This window comes from Clytia hemisphaerica, unplaced genomic scaffold (assembly GCF_902728285.1).
Source record: "Clytia hemisphaerica strain Z4C2 unplaced genomic scaffold, Clytia hemisphaerica genome assembly, whole genome shotgun sequence".
NCBI lineage: Eukaryota > Metazoa > Cnidaria > Hydrozoa > Leptothecata > Clytiidae > Clytia > Clytia hemisphaerica.
The window spans coordinates 1,136,641-1,158,635 of record NW_027103974.1 but is presented as its reverse complement, the minus strand read 5'-3'; the positions used below and the strand labels follow the sequence as shown (position 1 = coordinate 1,158,635).

General features: G+C 34.7%; 2 protein-coding genes across 2 annotated transcripts in view; both read right to left on the bottom strand.

Moving 5' to 3' along the window:
• Positions 1 to 152: 152 nt before the first annotated feature.
• Positions 153 to 3,871, bottom strand: LOC136810664 (uncharacterized). The gene is made up of 3 exons (XM_067067237.1): positions 3,597 to 3,871; positions 1,761 to 2,039; positions 153 to 1,461 (listed from the first exon to the last, which is right to left on the bottom strand). Exons 1-3 carry the CDS (start codon positions 3,597 to 3,599, stop codon positions 844 to 846), a joined length of 900 nt encoding a protein of 299 aa, XP_066923338.1. The 5' UTR covers positions 3,600 to 3,871; the 3' UTR covers positions 153 to 843.
• Positions 3,872 to 6,265: 2,394 nt separating this feature from the next.
• The window catches only part of LOC136810663 (AN1-type zinc finger protein 4-like), a gene marked incomplete in the record, with an annotated part of 22,450 nt that continues 6,720 nt past the window's right edge, over positions 6,266 to 21,995 (bottom strand). The window contains 8 exon segments of the mRNA XM_067067236.1: positions 6,266 to 7,248; positions 12,203 to 12,363; positions 13,093 to 13,744; positions 14,075 to 14,130; positions 14,420 to 14,503; positions 15,182 to 15,236; positions 16,302 to 16,382; positions 19,824 to 19,880. Coding sequence (XP_066923337.1) covers positions 7,113 to 7,248; positions 12,203 to 12,363; positions 13,093 to 13,744; positions 14,075 to 14,130; positions 14,420 to 14,503; positions 15,182 to 15,236; positions 16,302 to 16,382; positions 19,824 to 19,880 — 1,282 coding nt within the window.

Sequence of the window (21,995 nt, the reverse complement as noted above, 5' to 3'; positions counted from 1 at the left end):
TATCAAGCTATGCTTATACATTTTTAATCCGATTCACTTCAAATCATATCAGCTATCTTTATATAAAGTTGTGGCATACTAAATTACTTGGGCAGAAAATACGAACTCACAATTCTTCAATAGTAACATCAATATATTTTAAACCTAAGGTAAAAAAGTCCTAATAACGGTAAACAGTCTTGCATAAATGTACAAACATTAAGAAATAAAATAGTTTCAAAAAATGGAACTAAATTGCTAAAACATAAACACTAAAATCGGTTAAGCCAAGTATAGTCTATTAAAGAGAATTATTTCATTAAGGTAAGGTGAGAAGTAAAATTTCAAATTCTTTTTTGACTTTCAGAGCTTTCTTTCGAGTAGTTAAAACCCAGCTGGAACCATTAAAAATTTTAAAATATTAGTAGTAAACTTGCCTTATGTTGAAACTTGGACTAATTACTATATAAAACGATAATAAAACCATATAAAGAACGTAAAACTTCTGAACCTTAAATTATCTAAAAAATCTTCACTTTTTCCAAACGTTAACAAAAAATCTTCTAAGGTATATAATTATTATAAAAAATAAAACAAGGGGTTAGAGTTGGTTATATGTACAAGGGTAAACACACTATATTAGTTTAAAATCAATAAATAAAATCTGCAACTTAAAAATATCCAAAAAACAGAACAGGCCAGACACAAGCGTCCCATGACATGTGTGAGTGAACCAAAAAAATAATAAAACGAAAACTGTAAAAATAATCCGTGAAATGGAATTGCTGAAAGCATTTCTTTTTTAGGAAAGCCTGACGGTCTTTGATGTTGTACCATTATTTTAAAATAGAAACCATTCGGCACTTACTTCTTTTGAATCCAGTTGCTGTGCTGAGGAAAACCAGGTGGTGGCGCGATGGGGCCGCATCCACCGAGTCGGGACCAGGGATTGTTATCAAAAGAAAAATCGAAAGATGAAAAATCGATTTTAGGCATGAATTGGCTTTGCGATGCATCCTCTTCGAAGGGAAGGAGAGGTGCTTTGAATGCAGTTTCCATGGCATCAACACTGGATGATCGAGACGAGCCATTCGATTGCATTTGACGTTTGGGCGGTTGAGACCAATAGGAAGTCTTCTTGTTGGAGATTCCCCATGTTGAGCTGAATGAGTCATCAATCTTTTGATGATATCGCGGACAAAATTCTGAATGTTGGTTGTGTTGTTGGTATGCGTTAGCGTTGGTGAGAGCACGCATAAAATCTGGTTCAAAATGTTGTTCAGTGGGCGATTTTCGAATGACAGTTTTTGGAATATGTTGTGGACCACGATAGAACGATTGTTTTGTGTTTCCGTGTTGCTGTTGTTGTGCCATTGTTGTAGTAGGTGGTGATTTCTTTGTGACGACGGTTACTGAGGTCGCGGAACGAGGCTTCGATGGATTATCACCACCACCAACACCAACGCTGGTCTGATTTTCAAGCTGGATGGAAAAAATATAGTCGCAAAAATCTCTTTTTTAGGCTCGCAGCACTTCGTATGAAGAAAAAAGAGACTTGAAAATGAGAAGTGACGAAATCAAAATATGGCAACCGCGATAAAAAACAGTTCAATGTTGCCGTCGCTAGTTCTTAATATTTTAAGGTAACTTATTTTCGGCCGTAATGCTTTCAAACAGAAAGATTCTATGCGAGAATGAATACATCTTCTAGAATTATTCAAAAATCGTGGAAAATTGTGCTAAAAGCACAAACTGTGAGTACTGTTAAAGTAACTTCTTACATTTTTCTTAACAGCCGGTCCAACGTTGATCCATTTCTTTTGAAATTCAACAGTGCGATTTTTAATCAAATCCGTCACGTCATCTTTATTTGTGAAAGTGACAAACCCAAACCGTTTGGAAACACCATTCTCATTGAGGACAACCTTGGCTTCAACGACGTTTCCGTACTGCGAGAAGAATGTACCAAGTTCTTCAGCTGTAGCCTCCAGTGGTAAACATCCCACAAACAGACGGTAAGGATATGGAGTTCCGTAGATTACTGAAGTGTGTTCACCAGTCTATAATGAAAGATTTTCTGCATATACAATCCTTCGCACAAAGGCCGATTACCTATAATTTTTTATAAGAACAAGTTTTAAAAAGCACCAAAAATAAGAAAAATTTTTACTTAAGAAAAGAGTTGAATATGAAACTGTTAAATTTTATGCATTTTAGAAGTTTTTGATTTGTTCTTTTTTGTTGTCGTTTTGCATTCACCCGATTCATGATCATTTATTGATGTTTATAATGTAGAAACAGATCATTAATACCCTCCCAAGCAATTTGCGTAATGAGGTGATCGGGGCTTCTTTCTTGCGTGATAATACGAGTACACGTTTATCTTTCTATAAGAACAAACTATATAAGAACACAAGGCTTCGATAGCCAAAATAGTTGAGAATATTTTAAAGATTTATGGACTCAAAAACGCGCGATTTCTAAGGAAAATGGACAAAACACCAAAAAAAAAATGGTGAAATTGAGAACATTTATAGATTTGAGAACATCCAAAGCCCGACCCAAAGGCTTCAAAAATCTTGGATGTATTATAAAATGTGTTTGCAAGCATGCAACTGTTTACTACGCCAGTACGGGTAAACAAAATTTAGATTTTGTAGAGGAATCTAGTTTTATAATGATGCCCGCAGAGTTTTTTTAAGAAGTCCATAGTTCTACCAGTTCTACATACTAAAGAAACAAGAGTTTTTGTTGTTTTCTACAGTAAAATTTTCACCCAACTCCATCTGCATATTAAATTTGTTTAGCTGCAGTTTGCAGATATGGCTCAAAACTTTTGGCATAGCCTGGATATCCAGGCTGTAAATTATTTCACAGTCTAGTTTTAGATATTTTATGTTCTGATTTACAGCCTGGTCTCCCTAGAGCGATTTGCATTCTCATATGAGAATGCAGTCCGCTTGCTTGCGCTCACTTCGCTAAAACCGTAAGGGCCAATCTACACGGTGTTGAGCAATTCTAAAGCAAAAATAGGATAGTCCTCCACTTGCTAGTGAAGATGGAGTTTTCTGTTACATGAAAACATCAAAAAGAAGAAAACAGAGGCAAGTTCATTTTCCAAGAAAACATGGTTGGTAATGATAATGCATGCAAACTTTTTTATGGACTTTGGTGTAATCTTTGGATCTTTTTAATAGTTTTAGATCTTGTAAGACTGCTTTTTATTAATTTCTGTTTTGCTGCCCTGGGTTGACTAGGAAACATGGGTTTTCACTTTCATTCTCTAGGGAGACCAAGCTCTATAATTTAAGAACTTTGTATGTTGAGGTAAATTTTGTTTTTTCTTAAATTTTGAGCTTGGATATCCAGGCTACTTTTGGCATTGCGAGCCTCAATACTCCTATTAAATTGTTCTATAAACAGTAAGTCAATATGTAACTAATAAATAGATTATAAAATTGGAGATCAGTTTAGTGCACAAAAAAACACTGCAGAAAATTGAACTTCGTTGCTTAAAATCCGGATTGAAATCAGGAAATGATAGCAATGTGAATTCAATTTCCTGCAATATTTTTATTTCTCACAAAAAAATGACAAAAAGATGCAGAAAAACTTACCATTTCTGTGCTGTGTGTGCAAAAAAAGGTTTAGAAGTTGTTATGTAATATATGTGTGAAGATTTATTTTCCGTGTTATGCACTCCTTGTAGAAGACTCTGATTCTCTTGTTAACTGTCTTGTGGAAGCCACATCAATCTTTTTATTTCATTTTTTTCGAACATCAAGATCCAGAGAATTCATTTGAGAAAACTCCACAACACTCAAGACAGTTGGAAAAATAATAATAACATAATATATAAAGAAAATCTTTTTTTAACGACTTTCTCTTTCAGTTGACTTAGGTTGTTGAATAATTATCTTGCTAGAAAAGAAATATTTGAGTATTTAGAATGAAAACATGTTATGCTTTGACACCTTACAAGATTCAACACAATGCAAAGGTGTGATGTTGGCCATTTTTTATTCTCTCTCATTCTCGCTCCTCTTGTGCCTACTTTCCACTAACGTCCACTCAAGACCTAAAAAAAAATAATTTATTTTTATGTTTTTATTTTCTCAAAACATTTTCATAAGACAAAAAAAATAAATATATCAATCCTTTTGTATGTGAAAAACGTTCACTTTAAATTTTCTTCTTAAACAATAAAATATTATAATTATAGACTGATAGTATTTAATTGTTGTGTTAATTCTAGATAATAGACTAGTGCTTTGCATGTCAATAGGCTTGTAGCCATCCTAGCAACCCTATTATAAGCACTTTACAAGCACGCAAATTCGGTGTGTTAATTTCTTATTTGCACGCCTTTTTATGAGAACAAACTATATAAGAACATAAGGTTTCGATGGTCAAAACATTTAGTAGCAATTTAAGAACATTTTAAGGTTTTGCGGAAAATGGAGAAAATACTCACAAAATGGTGAAAATAAGGACATTTGCTAAGTACATTTTGAGGCTTAAAACTCTTAAAAAGGCTTCAAAAACTTTTGATGTTCCTATAAAAAACGTGCCGGATTACGATCTCTCGACGGTTTAGAGGCCTTTAGGAGGCCCCCCCCAGCGGCACCCCTAATCACGCCATCACGCAAAAAAAATTTCTCCATCACGCATCACGAAAATCTCTAAAATTTGTCATCACGCAAAAAATAGCGAAAAATAGCCCAAATCACGCATCACGCCTCAAATTTTTGCCCTATCACGCATCACGCCAAATCTTTATCACGCCATCACGCCAAAAAAAATCTCTAATCACGCCATCACGCAAGAAAAAAGTCTCAATCACGCCATCACGCAAACCGCTGGGGGGGGGGCCTCCTTTAGAGATCCCCAAAACTAAATTTTCAGGCGATCGAGTAAATTCCATTAAAATTCTAACCAACCCAATACATAAGCAAAACCAAAAGCGAAAAGGTGATGAAATTTTCATGAAACTTTTAATTCAATCGGACAAAATGGTACGTGCCAGCCATAAGGGTCCCTTTTTCACACCCTCAAAAGTCTCTCAAAAGGGTAAAAAAATTATAAAAAGCAATCAAGTCTCTCTCTCTCTGTACGGGCTCCAAAATTACAAAAATAAAAAATCGACCCTTTCAAAGGGTCATAAATTTTTGAAATTTGGACTAAAATTTGAAAATTTTGGCAGAAATTTTGGGGAAACTCTATCTTTTTAAGGATGGCAAAAATGTGAAACTAATTTTTCATCGGACATAACCATCATCTCGCAAAGCTGGGTTCTTCCATCGAAATTTATTTGAGTGATTTTGGTATAACTGATCCTTGGGATGAATACATCTATTGAAATTTGTTTTTCATGTTCAATTATTACAATTGGTCAAACTATCAATATCCCAAACTGCACAGTGTGTCCCAATAAAGCGGATAAATTTTTATATAAAGTAAAATCTTCAAATTTTATGCGAAATTTTATGATTTGTAAACTAAACATTTCAATCTCAAAAACTCATTCAATCATCTTGGGAATTGAGCATTTCGAATATTCTACTTTATATAAAAGATGTCCGCTTTTTGGGACACACTGTTTATCCCAAACTGTATGAATACCCTTTTGTCGTGGATCCTTTTTGGGGTCAAAAAATCATTCCGATATGATGAAATAATTGAAGAAATTCTTTATACCATCGTTAAATTCCATAGCAATTTTAGTTCCAAAAATCAACTCAGGAACTCAAAATCCGGAAGGAACTGAATTTCGAAAATTTTGTCCCTTATTTGACGTTTTTACGAGCCTTAAAAAAAATCAAACATTGTTTCAAATTACGAGAATTTATGACTTTTATGACCCTGTGAGGGAGTTGATTTTCGATAATTCGTAATTTTGAGACCTTCTGAGAAACCCAATTGCTGTTTTATGATTTCGTTTCCCTGTGAGAGACTTTCGAGGGTGTAACAAAAGGGACCCTTATGGCTCGCACATCCTCATCTCCAAATCTCGTTCCCCTGCGCATTATCAACTTTTCTATGCTTTACTATATGGCGCTAGACTTAAGGGTTTTCTCTGGCATCCATCAGTATTGTAAATGGGATAGCCTGGGATACACGGCATGAGGTTGAGTATCTCCCTCCTCTGCCGGATGGACCGCATGCAAACCAATTGTATCACGATTATTCTGGCATTTTGATATTGCGAGTGTTTGAAAATTTTCACTTAAATTGAATGGAAGAAAACGGTAACGGATAAATGGGAATAGTTTCTACCAGACAAATGATTCCCAATTCATCATATTCGATGAAAAATCTCTTGTACTAAAAAAATTGACAATCACAAAAAATACATACATTTCATTTGATATAGATAGATAGATTACTTGGCATTCCTATTTATATGTTATCCTCGATTTGAGTTATAAAGAGGGTTTTCTAAAGTTTTCTATTTTTACAAAATAAATACAAAATAAAATAATTGGGTTGCAAATTAAAAAGATCAAAAAATAAAAATTGTAATTGTGAAAATTATAAAAAAATAATGACATTCTTTTTCGTTTCTAAAAATATTATACATAAGCGCTAAATAGTCTGAGGGCCACTTTATATTGCTAGTTTACAGTTCCTGACGACTAGTAAAATCCGACAAAAATTTGAAATAAATCAGTGATTGACTCGCGGAAATGGCTGTAATATTTTTCCGAAAGTTCGGTGAACATTCAAGTAAAAACACCTCCGCCACTGGAAATGCGAAATTTCGAATACTTCGAGAAAGAGACCAGGCTAGATGTTTATAAAAACTGTGTTTTTCATGGACAATGTTGGACAATGTTAAGCTTTCTTTGTCGTATTTGAAAGTTACGATACCGCAACATTATCCGAATTTTTATCATTATGGCAAGTTTGAATGCTGAGTGAACTTTTGGAAATATAGCCGTAAGATGCTGCCTTTTTAATTGTCAAGCAGATCTCTTTTGCTCAGATTTTTTGGTGCAATTTAATTTAAAAACGTTTTGCAAAACAAAACAAATAGAATCTGCTGGAACGAACGATTGTTAAATCAAAGAATTACTCTACTTTTGGTTTATAGATAGAAGTGCCCTCAAAAAGATGATCCTAATTTTTTTATTTTAAATTTTGGGTAATTTTGATGCGGTGACAACAGGGTTATTTTTCTCCAGGAATTTTCGGCCTTCACTCTTGAAATCATACGTACAGCCATGCGTTTCAGGATATCGATGTTGCGAACAATACTTACCACCACATCTGAAACAATAATCACAATCAAGGAATCAGCTACAATTGAGAAAATATTGAGAATAATCTAGACATTAGATAGATAGACAAATACGAGGAAAAACTGATTTCAAGCCCCTCTTTAAAATCCTTACGCAAAAAGCACAAGGAAAATTTCTTAAAGGAAATTATTTAAAGAAGACCTCCGGTGGACCCAAAGTACACGCATTCGCCCAAATTTTTCTCAAGTTTCACGTAAACCCGAATTACCTTCAAAAAGTGCTCGTAAACGTGCAAAAACACTTATTTGGTAGACTTGGAATCCAGGCGTTTATAACGTTTTTGTTGAAAGCGGGAAATTTTTATGTCGGGATATGGTTAAAATAAACGACTGGGCTAAGGTGGTTTCCGTAGCTTACGGGAGTTCCAGCAGGACCCGCAGATTTCTGCGGGGTGAGAAAACAATCATATACAACAAAATATATAAACAAATAAAAATTTCAGCCAATGAGAATTTCTAAGTGAAAGAAAATAAACCAGCTGCGCTGGAAGCTCCGGCTTAAGAGATTAAAAGATGAGCTTGTTGAGTTAGTTGAGTTAGAACGTTGCCCACAAACTACTAATCAGAACAGATCAGAAAGCAAAGTATAATAATTCTATTACAGAGCGAGTATGAGAAATAATCTTAACAAATAAATAAACCAGCTGGAAGTTTAGCTCTTCTACGTGATTACACATGCACTTTCTTGCCTAAAGAACCAACCCCACCCCCCGCCCACTCATCCTCCACTAAAAAGTTCAAAATTGGAGCTAAAGGAGATAAACATTTAGAAGTGAATATTTCCAAGTTCTTATAATATTTTTTTCTAAACTTGCCAATAGAACGAAGCCATGATTTATTTGATTGTCCGGATAAAATTTTGGGGAGAAAAATATCCTTTACATGTTTTTTTTTTATAAGCATAACGCTTATAAGCATACGAAGGCTCAGATTTGCAGATTTCCTAAGCATAACATAAGCATATACGCTAGCCTGAAATATTTTTTCAAGTAGTCAATCTCTTTCTATTCAAAAAGGTTTGCAAGCGGTCAAGTAAAAAAAGACATTCCATGGCTAGCCTCATTCCACTGCTCAAAAATTTAAATGCTTTTTGAATCGAATATTAACAAAATTTTAAAGATTTTATTAAAAAATTTGGTTGGGTGAATCAAAAGCATAATAATTCTTAAGCATATAATAAGCATATTTCATGTCTGGATCGGGGGGGGGGGTACTACCCTTGTCGACCAACGTGGGGTGCTCTGCTGAGGTTCGAAAAATGGACCCTACATGGGACTCGAAATTTGCGAAAAAAGTGACCCTGAATGGGACTGAAATTCCAAAATTTTCTCAAATTTTCTACTTTTTCCCCAAATTTTCCAAAAATAGGCACCCTACGAGGGACTGATTTTTCTATTTTGGTGTTTTTGCAACCCTACCTGGGACTCGTGGAGGCTAAAAAGGGTACCCTGACCAGCGGAGCATCCCCGTAACCCATCTTGCCCTAGTACCCCCCCCCCGGGGTCTGGATGCTTTGAAAGCTTAAGCATACTCGAGCCTGACCAAGGCAGGGGGGGTCTTGCAGTTACTCCTTGACACTATGTGGAGTAACTGCAATTTTGGACATTTTCTACAGACACCACCACCCTTGCAGTTATTCCATAGTGTACTAACTGATTTTACCCTCAAAATTGGTTTATACCACCCCCAAAAATGCCAAATTTGGCAATTTTTCACTGAATTCCTCATTTTTGATACCATTTTACTGGGTACGTCTTATTAACGACCGTTCAAGAGTTAAATATGTCAATCATTTTCCAAGTTTGTTAAAATATCTTTCATGCCTTGATTGAAGAAAAAATTGAGATTTTTTTTGACTTTTGAAAAAAATGTTTTGAATTTTTTTGCTTCCAGAATTTTTAAAAACCTAAAATTTTAAGTGAAAAATTGAAAAATGTGCTCACTTAGTACACCATATCCTACCAAAATTGACAATTTTGGGCTTAGGCACCACCCATGTGGCAGTTAGTCCACTGGTGGAGTAACTGTTTTCCCAAATTTTGGTTTATATACCACCACGGTAGTAATTGTCATAGTGTTTATATAATAACTGCATGACCCCCCCCTGACCAAGGGGCATACACTTGCTTATAAAAAAAAAACATGTAGCTCGAGAAAACGGAGAAAAATTAGCTGTTTCTGGCTGAAAAACACGGTTTTCAAGGGTTAATATCTTGAGTTAGGTACAGAAATCACCTATACTTGCAATATATCTCTAATCTTTTTGAGAGCTTTCCAAAAATATACAACAGGTCTCCGTTTTCTCGAGCTAAAATTTTCATTAATTTTGAACCCTATGATTTTTGCCTGAGACCGTCATATTTGTCCGAAAATCACAATGTTTGAGAAATCTTTAAAAGGAATGGTCGCCCCAGCCAATGAAATTACGACAAAGTCCAAAAGATATAATTTTCAGTTACAACAGTGTGAAAATTTCTCTGATATTGTTCAAATTTACACAGGAATTGTGTTGTAGTATCCTTTACTGAATTCTCATAGTGATATGCTTGTAAAAAATCTGTGTCGGGTTTGAAAAATCAAAAGGAACGGTTGCCAGCCGCGATGAAATCACGACAAAGTCCAAAAATTATCATTTTCAGCTATAACACTGAAAATTTCTCCAATCTTGTTCAAATTTTCACAGGAATTGTGTTCTAGTATCCTTTACTGAATTCTCATAGTGATATGTTTGTAAAAAATCTGTGTCGGGTTTGAAAAATCAAAAGGAACGGTCGCCAGCCGCGATGAAGTTACGACAAAGTCCAAAAACAACATTTTCAGCCATAACACTGTGAAAATTTCTCCAATCTTGTTCAAATTTTCACAGGAATTGTGTTTTAGTATCCTTTACTGAATTCTCATAGTGATATGTTTGTAAAAAATATGTGTTGGGTTTGAAGAATCAAAAGGAACGGTCGCCAGTAGTCAAATGATGAATACAAAACAGGATAATTTTTAGCCATAAACATATATAACACCACAAAAACTACTTTCAAATTTGCACTGTAATGTTGTAATTTTAGTATTCTCTTTAAATTCCAATGGATGTGTGTTTGAAAGTTTCATTGTCAAGTTACCTACAGAGTTTTATCATTTATGGTTTTGTATGCAAGATTTTTAAGCACTCGACCAGCTGACGATTCATGGCCAAAATTTCTCCAAAGTCTTTCCACATTGTTAGAGAGCCAGTATGCATCAAACTTCTCATAAATCATGTCCAAAACATCATGAATAATGATGGAAATGATCAATTTTTCACTGAGATTTGCGGTTAGTGTAAAACGCAGGTCACAGGTCGCAGGTCGCAGGTCACAGGTCGCAGGTCACAGGTCGCAGGTCACAGGTCAACAAAGTGCAGACCGGAAAAAAAAATAAGTTCATAACATATACATAACATAACATCAATACGTAGCGCATTAAATTACAAAAAAGTAATACATGCTATTTAGATATTATAAAATGACAATTGAATAGAATAACAACCTATTTTGACATAGTGACACTTACTTACAAAAATAATGACAAAATCATAAAATATGATGCCTAGCAAGACAAAAGCACGAAAAATATTTATTATACAAAATGTGATGTGGATGGTGTGAATGGATATAAAATGGCACCAAACAGAAGCTTGCAAGGACCCTAAGAGAGTGGTTTTAGAAGGATGGAACTAATTAATTATTCAGTTATTATTTTAATGTCTTAATGACAATTTTTGACAAAAATATTAATAGAATCATAAAATATGATGCAAGAACAGACAAAAAAACGAAAAATATTTATAATACAGAATGTGATGTAGATAGTGTGAATGGATATAAAACGGCACCAATCAGAAGCTTGTGAGGTCCCTAAGAGAGTGGTTTTAGAAGGATGAAACTAATTAATTATTCAATTGTCATTTTATTGACTTAATGACAATTTTTGACAAAAATATTGACAGAATTACAAAATATCATGTCTTACAAGAGAAAAACACCAAAAATATTCAGCATGCCGAATGTGATGATAACAATATGGCTGGATATAAAATTACACCAATCAGAAGCTCGTGAGTTCTCTGAGAAGGTAGTTTTAGAGCGATTTGTTTTATTGTATGTAACCATCATATAACATTACAAACATTACAATATGCAATATACCTGTTATACGTATAATATGGTTTCTAATATTTTCTGGTCTGCGTTATACACGGCGCAAACCGCGAAAGATCGATAAAAGCACATGGTTAAATTTTGATGTTTGAAATGGTTTTATATGGATGAAATTGCTTGAGAATTATGTTTTTGATAATTCTTTGTGTTTTCCAAACATTTTCCTCTGCAATGACATTGATTAGAGTTAACCTGTCATCACTGACCTGTGACCTGTGACCTGCGACCTGTGACCTGTGACCTGCGTTTTACACTAACCGTGAGATTTGCGAGTATTTGCTACACAGTCAGCTAGTCCACTTTCGGCAGCCATCTTTTTTTAAATACTTTCGGCCAATCAAATCACATTATTATTATTGGAATCAGATAATCCGTTTTTATTAAATCGGGATAAATCATCGGATTAGATAAACAAACAAAAAATGTCTTGACCGTCGTCGTCGTCGGACGAGAGAGAATTTAAGGCTCCTAGGCCGGAGCAAAAAAACAAAACAAAACAAACCAACAAGACCCCCTGAAAATGTTATCCAAAAACATGAAAAAAGAGAATTTTTATGAAAAGTTTGTTGTGCACAAAATATTCTAGACGACTATATTGATGCTCCTGTCAAGTTTTCTACTTCCTATTTTTTACTGAGTTAAGTCGTCTAGCATGCTAGACTACTTATTTGGTCGTTTCTCTCTGACATATTCTATCAAAGGATCAAACGGAAAATAAATTCATTCATACCTGCATTGATAAGTAGTAGCAAGACCTAACTTTTTCGCACACGTGGTGCATCGCTTCTTCTTTTTACCATTTAACGAGGGCGGCATTCGCGTTTGGTTAGGGTGTAAGGGCGGTAGATGATGAGATGTCGTGTTTTCTTTTGAATTTAAATGAACTGAACGCTAAAAAGAAGAGAACATGGGAAAAACATCATTTTAAAAGCGAAAAAAATGAATTTCCGTCAAAACATTTGAAAATCCTTTATTTTTCGGAAATCAAAGTCAGACTCAACAACATAATATTTCCCGTTATTTGACTTTTGGTGAAAACTCGTTATACGACATTCGAATGTTTTGAAACTAAAACGTTCGAAATTCGGACATAAACCACATTAGACGGACTAGTAGGCTTTATAACTGGTTACACTTTCACAGTAAATCTGTAAGCAGTTAGCCTATCCACTGTGTAAAGGATAGGATATGCTTTGTTCATTATTTTGACGTATTCTTATCCTTCTTAAAAGAATCCCATCAAGTAATTCTAATTCAGCTACAGTTGAACCTCGCTAATTCAAACTCCAAAAGGGAGTTTATTTGAGAAGAAATTTTATTTGTTCGAATTACAGAGAGATTCGATATAGAAAGTATTTTAAGAAGGGTTTCTCCTTGTCAGGGAATGTGTTGAACAGTGAAGAAGAATGCGGCTATTATATTTTGATTTTTCCTTGTCAGGGAATGGTAATAAGTTTGAATTATAGAAAGATTCGAATAAAAGAAGTTCGAAATAGCGTGAGTCTACTGTATAGTCCTTGAGAAATTTACCTCTCCCACCTGGACTACTCAAAACCCCTTGTCTATTAGATACCAGACAGTATACGAAAATCTAATAATTGAGGAAGGACATCTACATACCAATTTAGAAGATAATCTTAATTCTGGAGTTGTTTTCTTTTGTGTGATAGATGTCGATGATATTGTAGTATGGGAGCTATCGTTTTCTGTTGTTCCAGGAGGTTGGACCCAATTCAATAACTTGGTATAACTGTCTAATTCTGTATTATAAGATTTATAAGCTTCATTTCCGCGTTTCGATTGTTCTTGGTGTTGAGAAAGAGGGCCTGATTTGTCGCTATTGCTATCGCTCGTGCTCAATGGTTTTAATATACGCCTTCTAGACCGGCTAGCTAGGTGCAAGTCACTTTTTTCTCTACTCTTTTGATTCAGCCTTGCCATGCGATCGCTCATGTCTTGCAAGGACGGTAGTTTACGTCGTTGCTGTTGTGTAACGGATGAAGCGCTAGCCCGCTCGGTGTGCATGTGTGAGTGAGCGCTTGCCATTGGCGGAGGAGTTGGAGTAAGCTTTTTATTCAGGTTTGATTTCGATGCTCTTGTGACTGGCGGTAGAACAGGGGGATTGGGCATATGAATGATTTTGTGTGATAAGCTGTCAATGTTTGATGTAGAAACTTGTTGAACGGGAATGACGGGGGAAATGGTTGTGTTTTTTATTAAGCGACGACCTTGTGACGAGCACGTGGAAGAAGGAGTACGAACCAAACCAGACCTGTATGTATGGAAGACAAAAATGTAAACATAATTATTAATTATCCCCAGCTGAGTTCTAATCACGCCACCACGCCGGAAATATTCTCTCATCACGCTATCACACCTAAAAGATTACTTATCTCATCACGCAAACTGCTAGGGGTTCATTCAGCCTTCAGAATTCTATCAGCCACTCTTTGTTGCCCACTTTCCAAGGAGTTAGAAATGTAGTAGCGACGAGTCAATGTTGTTATCTGAAGGGTAAGGGAATTTTTGCCTTTTTGCAAAAATACATCTAGCAAAATCTCTCCAGATTGCTGACTCGTGAAAATTATTTGGCCAGACTTACCGTCTTTGTGATAATTTGCTTGAGGTTCTTCTAATAGACCTCGGTCGAACTTTTTTCTAAATAATGAAAGAATGGCAAATTATTGTTAACATTAAATAAAAATTTAAGAATACAAACCAGGACAACTCTTGGCTTGGTTCATTTCAACTTTTCAAAAACCTTTTTTCTTTAGAGTATTCTCCTAGGAAATATCTTTACAACGAGGTATAACTTTCTAACAGGGCATCAATGCTGAGAAAATGTCAAAAAACTAAAATGTCCACATACACTTTTGAGACAGACTTTAAGAACTAGTACAGAAGCAAATCAAAGTGTCTAAATGATAGTAGAATGCGGAAATGGTACCTTTTTTGAATGTTTAGCGGCTTCTAGCTTCTTTTTGAGGTTTTCCATTTTGTCTTTGGTCTGAGAATTTTCGTTTTGTTTCTCCTATTGAAAAGAGATAAAAAACAACACAGTTTTAAAACCGTAACTTCAAGTAGGGTACAACTGAATTAATATCAAGCAGATATTGCATGTCCTTTCATTAGATATTGCGATTTATTATATACCTGTGGGCAAAAACAGCCATTGAATAATTCCTGATATACCATGGCTATTATACCACGGTAGAATTTTTTTTTCACATTTTGCATTCAAAGTTTGATTTTTTGTCGCTCTTGTTGTTATCAAAGAAATTCATTAAAAAAATCTATTGTGAATTTCATGAAAAATTTTATGACTCAAAGTAATTAAGAAAATCTTTAAAAAAGAAAAACATTCGAACGTTCGACTATGGGAGTGTTTTATGTGAAACATTCGACTATTGACACAATTAATGTTTTGTTTTTGCCTCTAGGTATATAATAAAACATATATTCAATAGGTTTTCGTTGGTTATTGGATTTATTAACCCTCAATAACCAACTTTTACCCATTGAATATCTGCTTATTATTAACTCGATGTAAGTGATATTCAAGAACGCGAAGCGTGAGTAGCATCGATAATTATTGTAGATGAAAAAGGGGTTGACGATATCTTTGAAGGAAGAAAATTATTTTAAAAAGGAATCACACAAATTGGAAGCTATGGTCAATCCCTTGGGTGAATAAATAATATGAACTCACTGGACTTAGTTGCTCGATTACATTTTCACTACGAGTGTACATTGAAGAAGAACCGCTGAAAAACATAAAGACAAAAAAAATTATATTACCGAAAAAAGATTAAGTAATTGTACAATATTTTGATTTAAAAGCAGCCGTTCCATAATTTAACCCTATTAGCCCCAAGCTTTTTTGACTTTTGTATCCCCAGGGGGGGGGGGGGGTAGAATCTACCACCCTCGATTATTTTTGATCTAGGAGAGCTACGGTCATGAAATTTGGTACAGATGTTCTCCATCACGACACAAATTTCTTGGAACAAAAAAAAAATTAAAGGACGTCATTCAAAAAGCGATGACGTCATCCCAAAATTTCCACCTGTCGGCAAAAATCCAAAACATATGGTTTACAAAAATGTCTATTACGATCGAACCAATAATGATATTTAGATTCTGTTTGAAAATTCTGAAAGATAAAAGGTTCTTCTTTAACATATTTGCCGGTTTTGCAGTCTCCATGAAGATTTTATCTTAAAATCTGTGCTGAAGATGAGTAAAATTTTCAAAATTTAATGACGTCATAAATGATGACGTCATCATTTTTTAATTTTTTTTTCTAATTTTTTAAATTGATATTGTCAATACCTATCACGTGTCAAAATTTGAAGATGATTGAATAAATAGTTCAAAATTTATCAGCACTTTAAAATTTTGAGTTTTAAGCGATTTTAGCTGGGTTTTATGTCATGTTTCACAATACAATAAAGTCATAAAACTTGATCTGGACAAGTTATAACCCTAAAATTTTGCACAAATACTCTTAATAGGCTTAATAAGATTTTGTTAAAAGTCAGAAAGTTTCAAGTCGTTTAAAAAATTTTTCTCCGAGATATACGCAAAAGAACTCCAGCGTGGTAGATTCTACCCCCCTGGGGCTAATAGGGTTAAAACAACAATATCCACAAAATTTATTAAACGAGCAAAAGCTTTTCGGTATAACCATCATCAGTGCTGCGATCTTACATATCCGATACACTCTAAAATTAACTTAAAGGTATGCATGGGTGGAAGTTATCAATAACCTGTAAATTTCTAAGTTTTCATTTTATTATTACTTGGAGTGGAAAAAGTTGAGTTCTTACCTAATAGAATCGGTTGTATTGGGTGAATAAGATTCAGTGTTTGGATCATAAACTCTATAGAAATTCAATTGGTCACCGTCCCTGAAAGAAATATTTACCGCGGTTGCTTAACAGCGTTTTTAATTGATGCCATACCTACCAGGTGGAGGCGAAGAGACTTAATCTCTACAAAACAAAAATACAATTAAAGCTGGATAGTCCGGGAGCCAAATCCTATATCTCCTTAAATAAGCACTTTTGCTTAACCCAAGATTCTACAGGATAAACTATACATTTTTGGAATCCTCAACTATCCTAGTTTTGGAAATGGTCGGTCCCCAAAGCTAACTCCTGGTCAATTTTTCATACCGGGCCCGAGTTTAGGGGGTACTTTTTACCCTTTGTAAGGATTTGTTAAGGAAAATGTCATTCCAGGGATGATATAATTTGCTGCATCTAGTCAATCAGTTGACCAATTGCTTTGAAACTTTGCAAAAAGTTTCAAGGTAGGCTGATGATTATTTTCGGCAAAAAATTTTTGTGAAAAATTATTTTTATAGGTTTGCCTGGGCAAAAAAGGGAAAATTTGGGTATTTTAACTAAATTTTGACCCTTTTCAAGTCTGGGACCTACCCAAACAACTTTTAATGAGACACAAACTAGGTGTTAGGATAGACTTTGATGCAATACATCATAAAAATTTCAAACAGACAGTATTTAGTATTATTTCAGGGCTGCAGGGGGTAAAATTGCCCATTTTTATGGGTTTTTATCTTATTTGAGCAATTTTCACCACTAATCTTGGTTAAAACGTCGTCAAAAATAGTTTTAACTTGATTTTCGTGTAATATATCCTGAAAGATTACAATGCTGACTTAAAACTAACAAAACCAGGGTGCAAATGGACAAACCAGGGGGTAAAAATGCCCATTTTAGGCGATTTTTTTATCGTTTTTGGACCTATTTCACCCTTAAAGCGGTTTTATGGTGTATCAATTTTATTTCTGACCACTGAGACAAGGATAATTTTGTAGTAGGAGAAATGGGAAAGTTATTTTGTGGTTTTCATTGTCTGTAATCAGGGTCACTGTGGGCAAATCAGGGGGTAAATGCACCACTTCTTGGTAGTTGTTGCCTGAATTTGGAATGAAATTTTGAGATTGAAACCAGTTATATACCCTTCAGTCATTTCTTAGTACTTTTCTTGACAACCTACACAAAATAATGACGGATTTAACTTAAGTTATGGCCAAATTATAACATTTTTTTGACGTAATTTTGTCAGTTTTTGCTTTGAAATTCCACTATATTGCTATTCTGAGCTTCCAAAAATGGTCCCTGTACTGGTTTTTAAGTAGAATAGTTATTTGGAGCCTAATAATTTGTAAAATATTGTTAACTTGGGTAGAAATAAAAGTGCTGTGTCATTGTTAAGGCCTGCCTTGATGAAAGATTTTTTAATCGTTTTGTGAAAACAAAACTAACGGTCCTCTGCATACTCATAATGTACTACATACTCATAATTTGACTGATCATTTTTGCCGTTTTACTGACCTTTTATTAGTAGCTAGTCTCAAGATAATAATTCTACAAGTAGCTGGGACCATTTTGGGAAGCTCTGAATAGCAATATTGTGGAATCTCAAAGCAAAAACTGACAAAATTACGTCAAATAAATGTTATCATTTGGGCATAACTTAAGTTTTAAATCCGTCATTATTTTGTGTAGTTGTCAACAAAAGTACTAAGAAATGACTGAAGGGTATATAACTGGTTTCAATCTCAAAGTTTCATAAATTTGAGGCTACCATACAATAAAAACATCCAAATTCAGGCAACAACTACCAAGAAGTGGTGTATTTACCCCCTGATTTGCCCACAGTGACCCTGATTACAGACAATGAAAACCACAAATAACTTTCCCATTTCTCCTACTACAAAATTATCCTTGTTTCAGTGGTCAGAAATAAAATTGGTAACCATAAAACCGCTTTATGGGTGAAATAGGTCCAAAAACGATAAAAATCGCCTAAAATGGGCATTTTTACCCCCTGGTTTGTCCATTTGCACCCTGGTTTTGTTAGTTTTAAGTCAGCATTGTAATCTTTCAGGATATATTACACGAAAATCAAGTTAAAACTATTTTTGATGAAGTTTTAACCAAGATTAGTGGTGAAAATTGCTCAAATAAGGTAAAAACCCATAAAAATGGGCAATTTTACCCCCTGCAGCCCTGAAATAATACTAAATACTGTCTGTTTGAAATTTTTCAGATGTATTGCATCAAGGTCTATCATAACACCTAGTTTGTGTCTCATTAAAAGTTGTTTGGGTAGGTCCCAGACTTAAAAAGGGTCAAAATTTAGTTAAAATACCCAAATTTCCCTTTTTTTCCCCAGGCAAACCTATAAAAATTATTTTTCACAAAAGTTTTTTGCCGAAAATAATCATCAGCCTACCTTGAAACTTTTTGCAAAGTTTCAAAGCAATTGGTCAACTGATTGACTAGATACAGCAAATTATATCATCCCTGGAATGACATTTTCCTTAACAAATCCTTACAAAGGGTAAAAAGTACCCCCTAAACTCGGGCCCAGTATGAAAAATTGACCAGGAGTTAGCTTTGGGGACCGACCATTTCCAAAACTAGGATAGTCGAGGATTCCAAAAATGTATAGTTTATCCTGTAGAATCTTGGGTTAAGCAAAATGCCATTTTTTGGGTTTGGCTCCCGGACGATGTTAACTGGAAAAATAGTTTGTCACAGAGTTTGAGTTTGTCACAAATACCAGTTTGCAAGCCATAGAACCAGAGCAAAAAAGAACCTTTTATTTTTATCGTAGATGCTTAGTTCGAGACATATGTAATTGATGATGTTTTTTTGGAGATAAGCAAATTCACGACGAACTATTTTTTGAGTACTGGACACCCAGCTTTAATTTATCAACAACCCTTGTTTTGCCTGGGTATCAACTGCCAAAAAAATATAATAAAGGCAGGGTAACGCAGTCAGCTCAGTCGGTAGAGCATTCACCTTACAATCTAAGGGTTGTTGGTTCGATCCCCAGTCACCGCCAACTCAGCGGATGAGTAGCTTAGATTGGGTAATCTGATCTAGGCGGTAAGTTACTGGGAGCTGAGAGTAGGTGTGGCGCTCCACCTCAGCACTCGATCTCCCAGGTCTAGCGCAAATAGAAAAGGAGATAGACTCCCTCACTCCCGGCTCCGCCGATAGCCACCAGATGAATATACTTACTTACTACTAACGCAGTTCTCTTGGTCATCTAATCTAAAGATCTTTTTAACTGAATACATTCGTAAAGGAATTGCCGATGTTACAGTAAACTGGAGTTGTTTAAAATTCATGTAATACAGTAATATGGATCTAACATAAAAATACGTTAGTTCTTACGGGATAATATCAGTATATGAATATACTACAAGTCTGTCGCTTTCATTATTTTTTGCTTAATTTCTTATATGTCTGAATTATTTGTCTAGCATGCTATACTAATATTTCTGCGAAAAATGATGAATAACATACCGAAAGATAAGAAGGGTAACTTGTTTATCATCGCACAATTTGTCCATGATTTCTTCCCTAAGATATGGGGAAATATTTATCATTGTTTATGGGTGGACAAATATTTATGATCATTCCACATGAAAAATCCAATACAGAAAAAAAAGATTTCCATAGTGGAAAAAGGGGGGTATTTTTTTCAGAAAATGGGAAAAGGGTGGGCAAAATCGTTTTCAAAATTCTAGGGGGGGGGGCAATCAAAAGGAGGGGGAGAAAAAATAGCTCCAAAAAGTAAAGGATGAGGAGAAAAAATCTGAGGAAAAAAAATTTCTGTTCTCTGGTGTCAAACATGAAAAAACACCTGTATCTGTTCAACTTCAGCTAAAAACATGTAATAGTGTTTTATATTCGAGGTGGTGACAATTTACATTTTTTCTTTGTATATGGGAACGAGATAACATGAATAGAAGCATGGCATTTTCAACCGGAAAAAATCGAACTCGGCCATGTTTTGGGCATTGTTAATACGCATCTTTGAGCAAAAAATCAGAAAAACTAATGATAAAATCTTGAGAAATCTTGCCAGTTTTTTGAAAATCGGGCTTCGTCACATTTTAGGTATTGTCATTTTGTATCATTGTGCAAAAAATCAGAAAACAATTATGAGTCAACATTGAGAAAAGCTATATTTTCTTATTTGGTTAAAGGGAATTTCCCCAAAATACGAAAATCCGTTTTTTAAGGCGAATAAGAATTTTCCGGGAAAAACCACTTCAGCCATTCTTTAGAGAATCTTACCCTCCATCTTTGTACAAAAAATCAGAAAAAAGTAATGACAGGATTTTGCACAAAGTCCAAAAAACCCTATTTTTAGGCAGTTTTTGGCCCAAATTTGCCCGAATATATTTTTTTCCGAAACGGGTCCGTACATTTGGCATTGCCATTTGGCATCATTATGCAAAAAATCAGAAAAAAATAATGAGTCAACATTGAGAAAAGCTATATTTTCTTATTTGGTTAAAGGGAATTTCCCCAAAATACGAAAATCCATTTTTTAAGGCGAATAAGAATTTTCCGGGAAAAACCACTTCAGCCATGCTTTTAGAGAATTTACCTCCATCTTGTACAAAAATCAGAAAAAAGTAATGACAGGATTTTGCACAAAGTCCAAAAAACCCTATTTTTAGGCAGTTTTTGGCCCAAATTTGCCCGAATATATTTTTTTCCGAAAATCGGGCTCCGTCACATTTTAGGCATTGCCATTTTGCATCATTATGCAAAAAATCAGAAAAAAATAATCAGTCAACATTGAGAAAAGCTATATTTTCTTATTTGGTTAAAGGGAATTTCCCCCAAATACGAAAAATCCGTTTTTTTAAGGCGAATAAGAATTTTCCGGGAAAAACCACTTCAGCCATTCTTTAGAGAATCTTGCTCTCCATCTTTGTACAAAAAATCAGAAAAAAGTAATGACAGGATTTTGCACAAAGTCCAAAAAACCCTATTTTTAGGCAGTTTTTGGCCCAAATTTGCCCGAATATATTTTTTTCCGAAAATCGGGCTCCGTCACATTTTAGGCATTGCCATTTTGCATCATTATGCAAAAAATCAGAAAAAAATAATGAGTCAACATTGAGAAAAGCTATATTTTCTTATTTGGTTAAAGGGAATTTCCCCAAAATACGAAAATCCGTTTTTTAAGGCGAATAAGAATTTTCCGGGAAAAATCACTTCAGCCATTCTTTAGAGAATCTTACCCTCCATCTTGTACAAAAAATCAGAAAAAGTAATGACAGGATTTTGCACAAGTCCAAAAAACCCTATTTTTTAGGCAGTTTTTTTGGCCCAATTTGCCAGAAATATTTTTTTTCCGAAAATCGGGCTCCGTCACATTTTTTAGGCATTGCCATTTTGCATCATTATGCAAAAAATCAGAAAAAATAATGAGTCAACATTGAGAAAAGCTATATTTTCTTATTGGTTAAAGGGAATTTCCCCAAAATACGAAAATCCGTTTTTTAAGCGATAAGAATTTTCCGGGAAAAACCACTTCAGCCATTCTTTAGAGAATCTTGCTCTCCCATCTTTGTACAAAAAATCAGAAAAAAGAAGGACAGGATTTTGCACAAAGTCCAAAAAACCCTATTTTTAGGCAGTTTTTGGCCCATTTGCCCGAATATTTTTTTCCGAAAA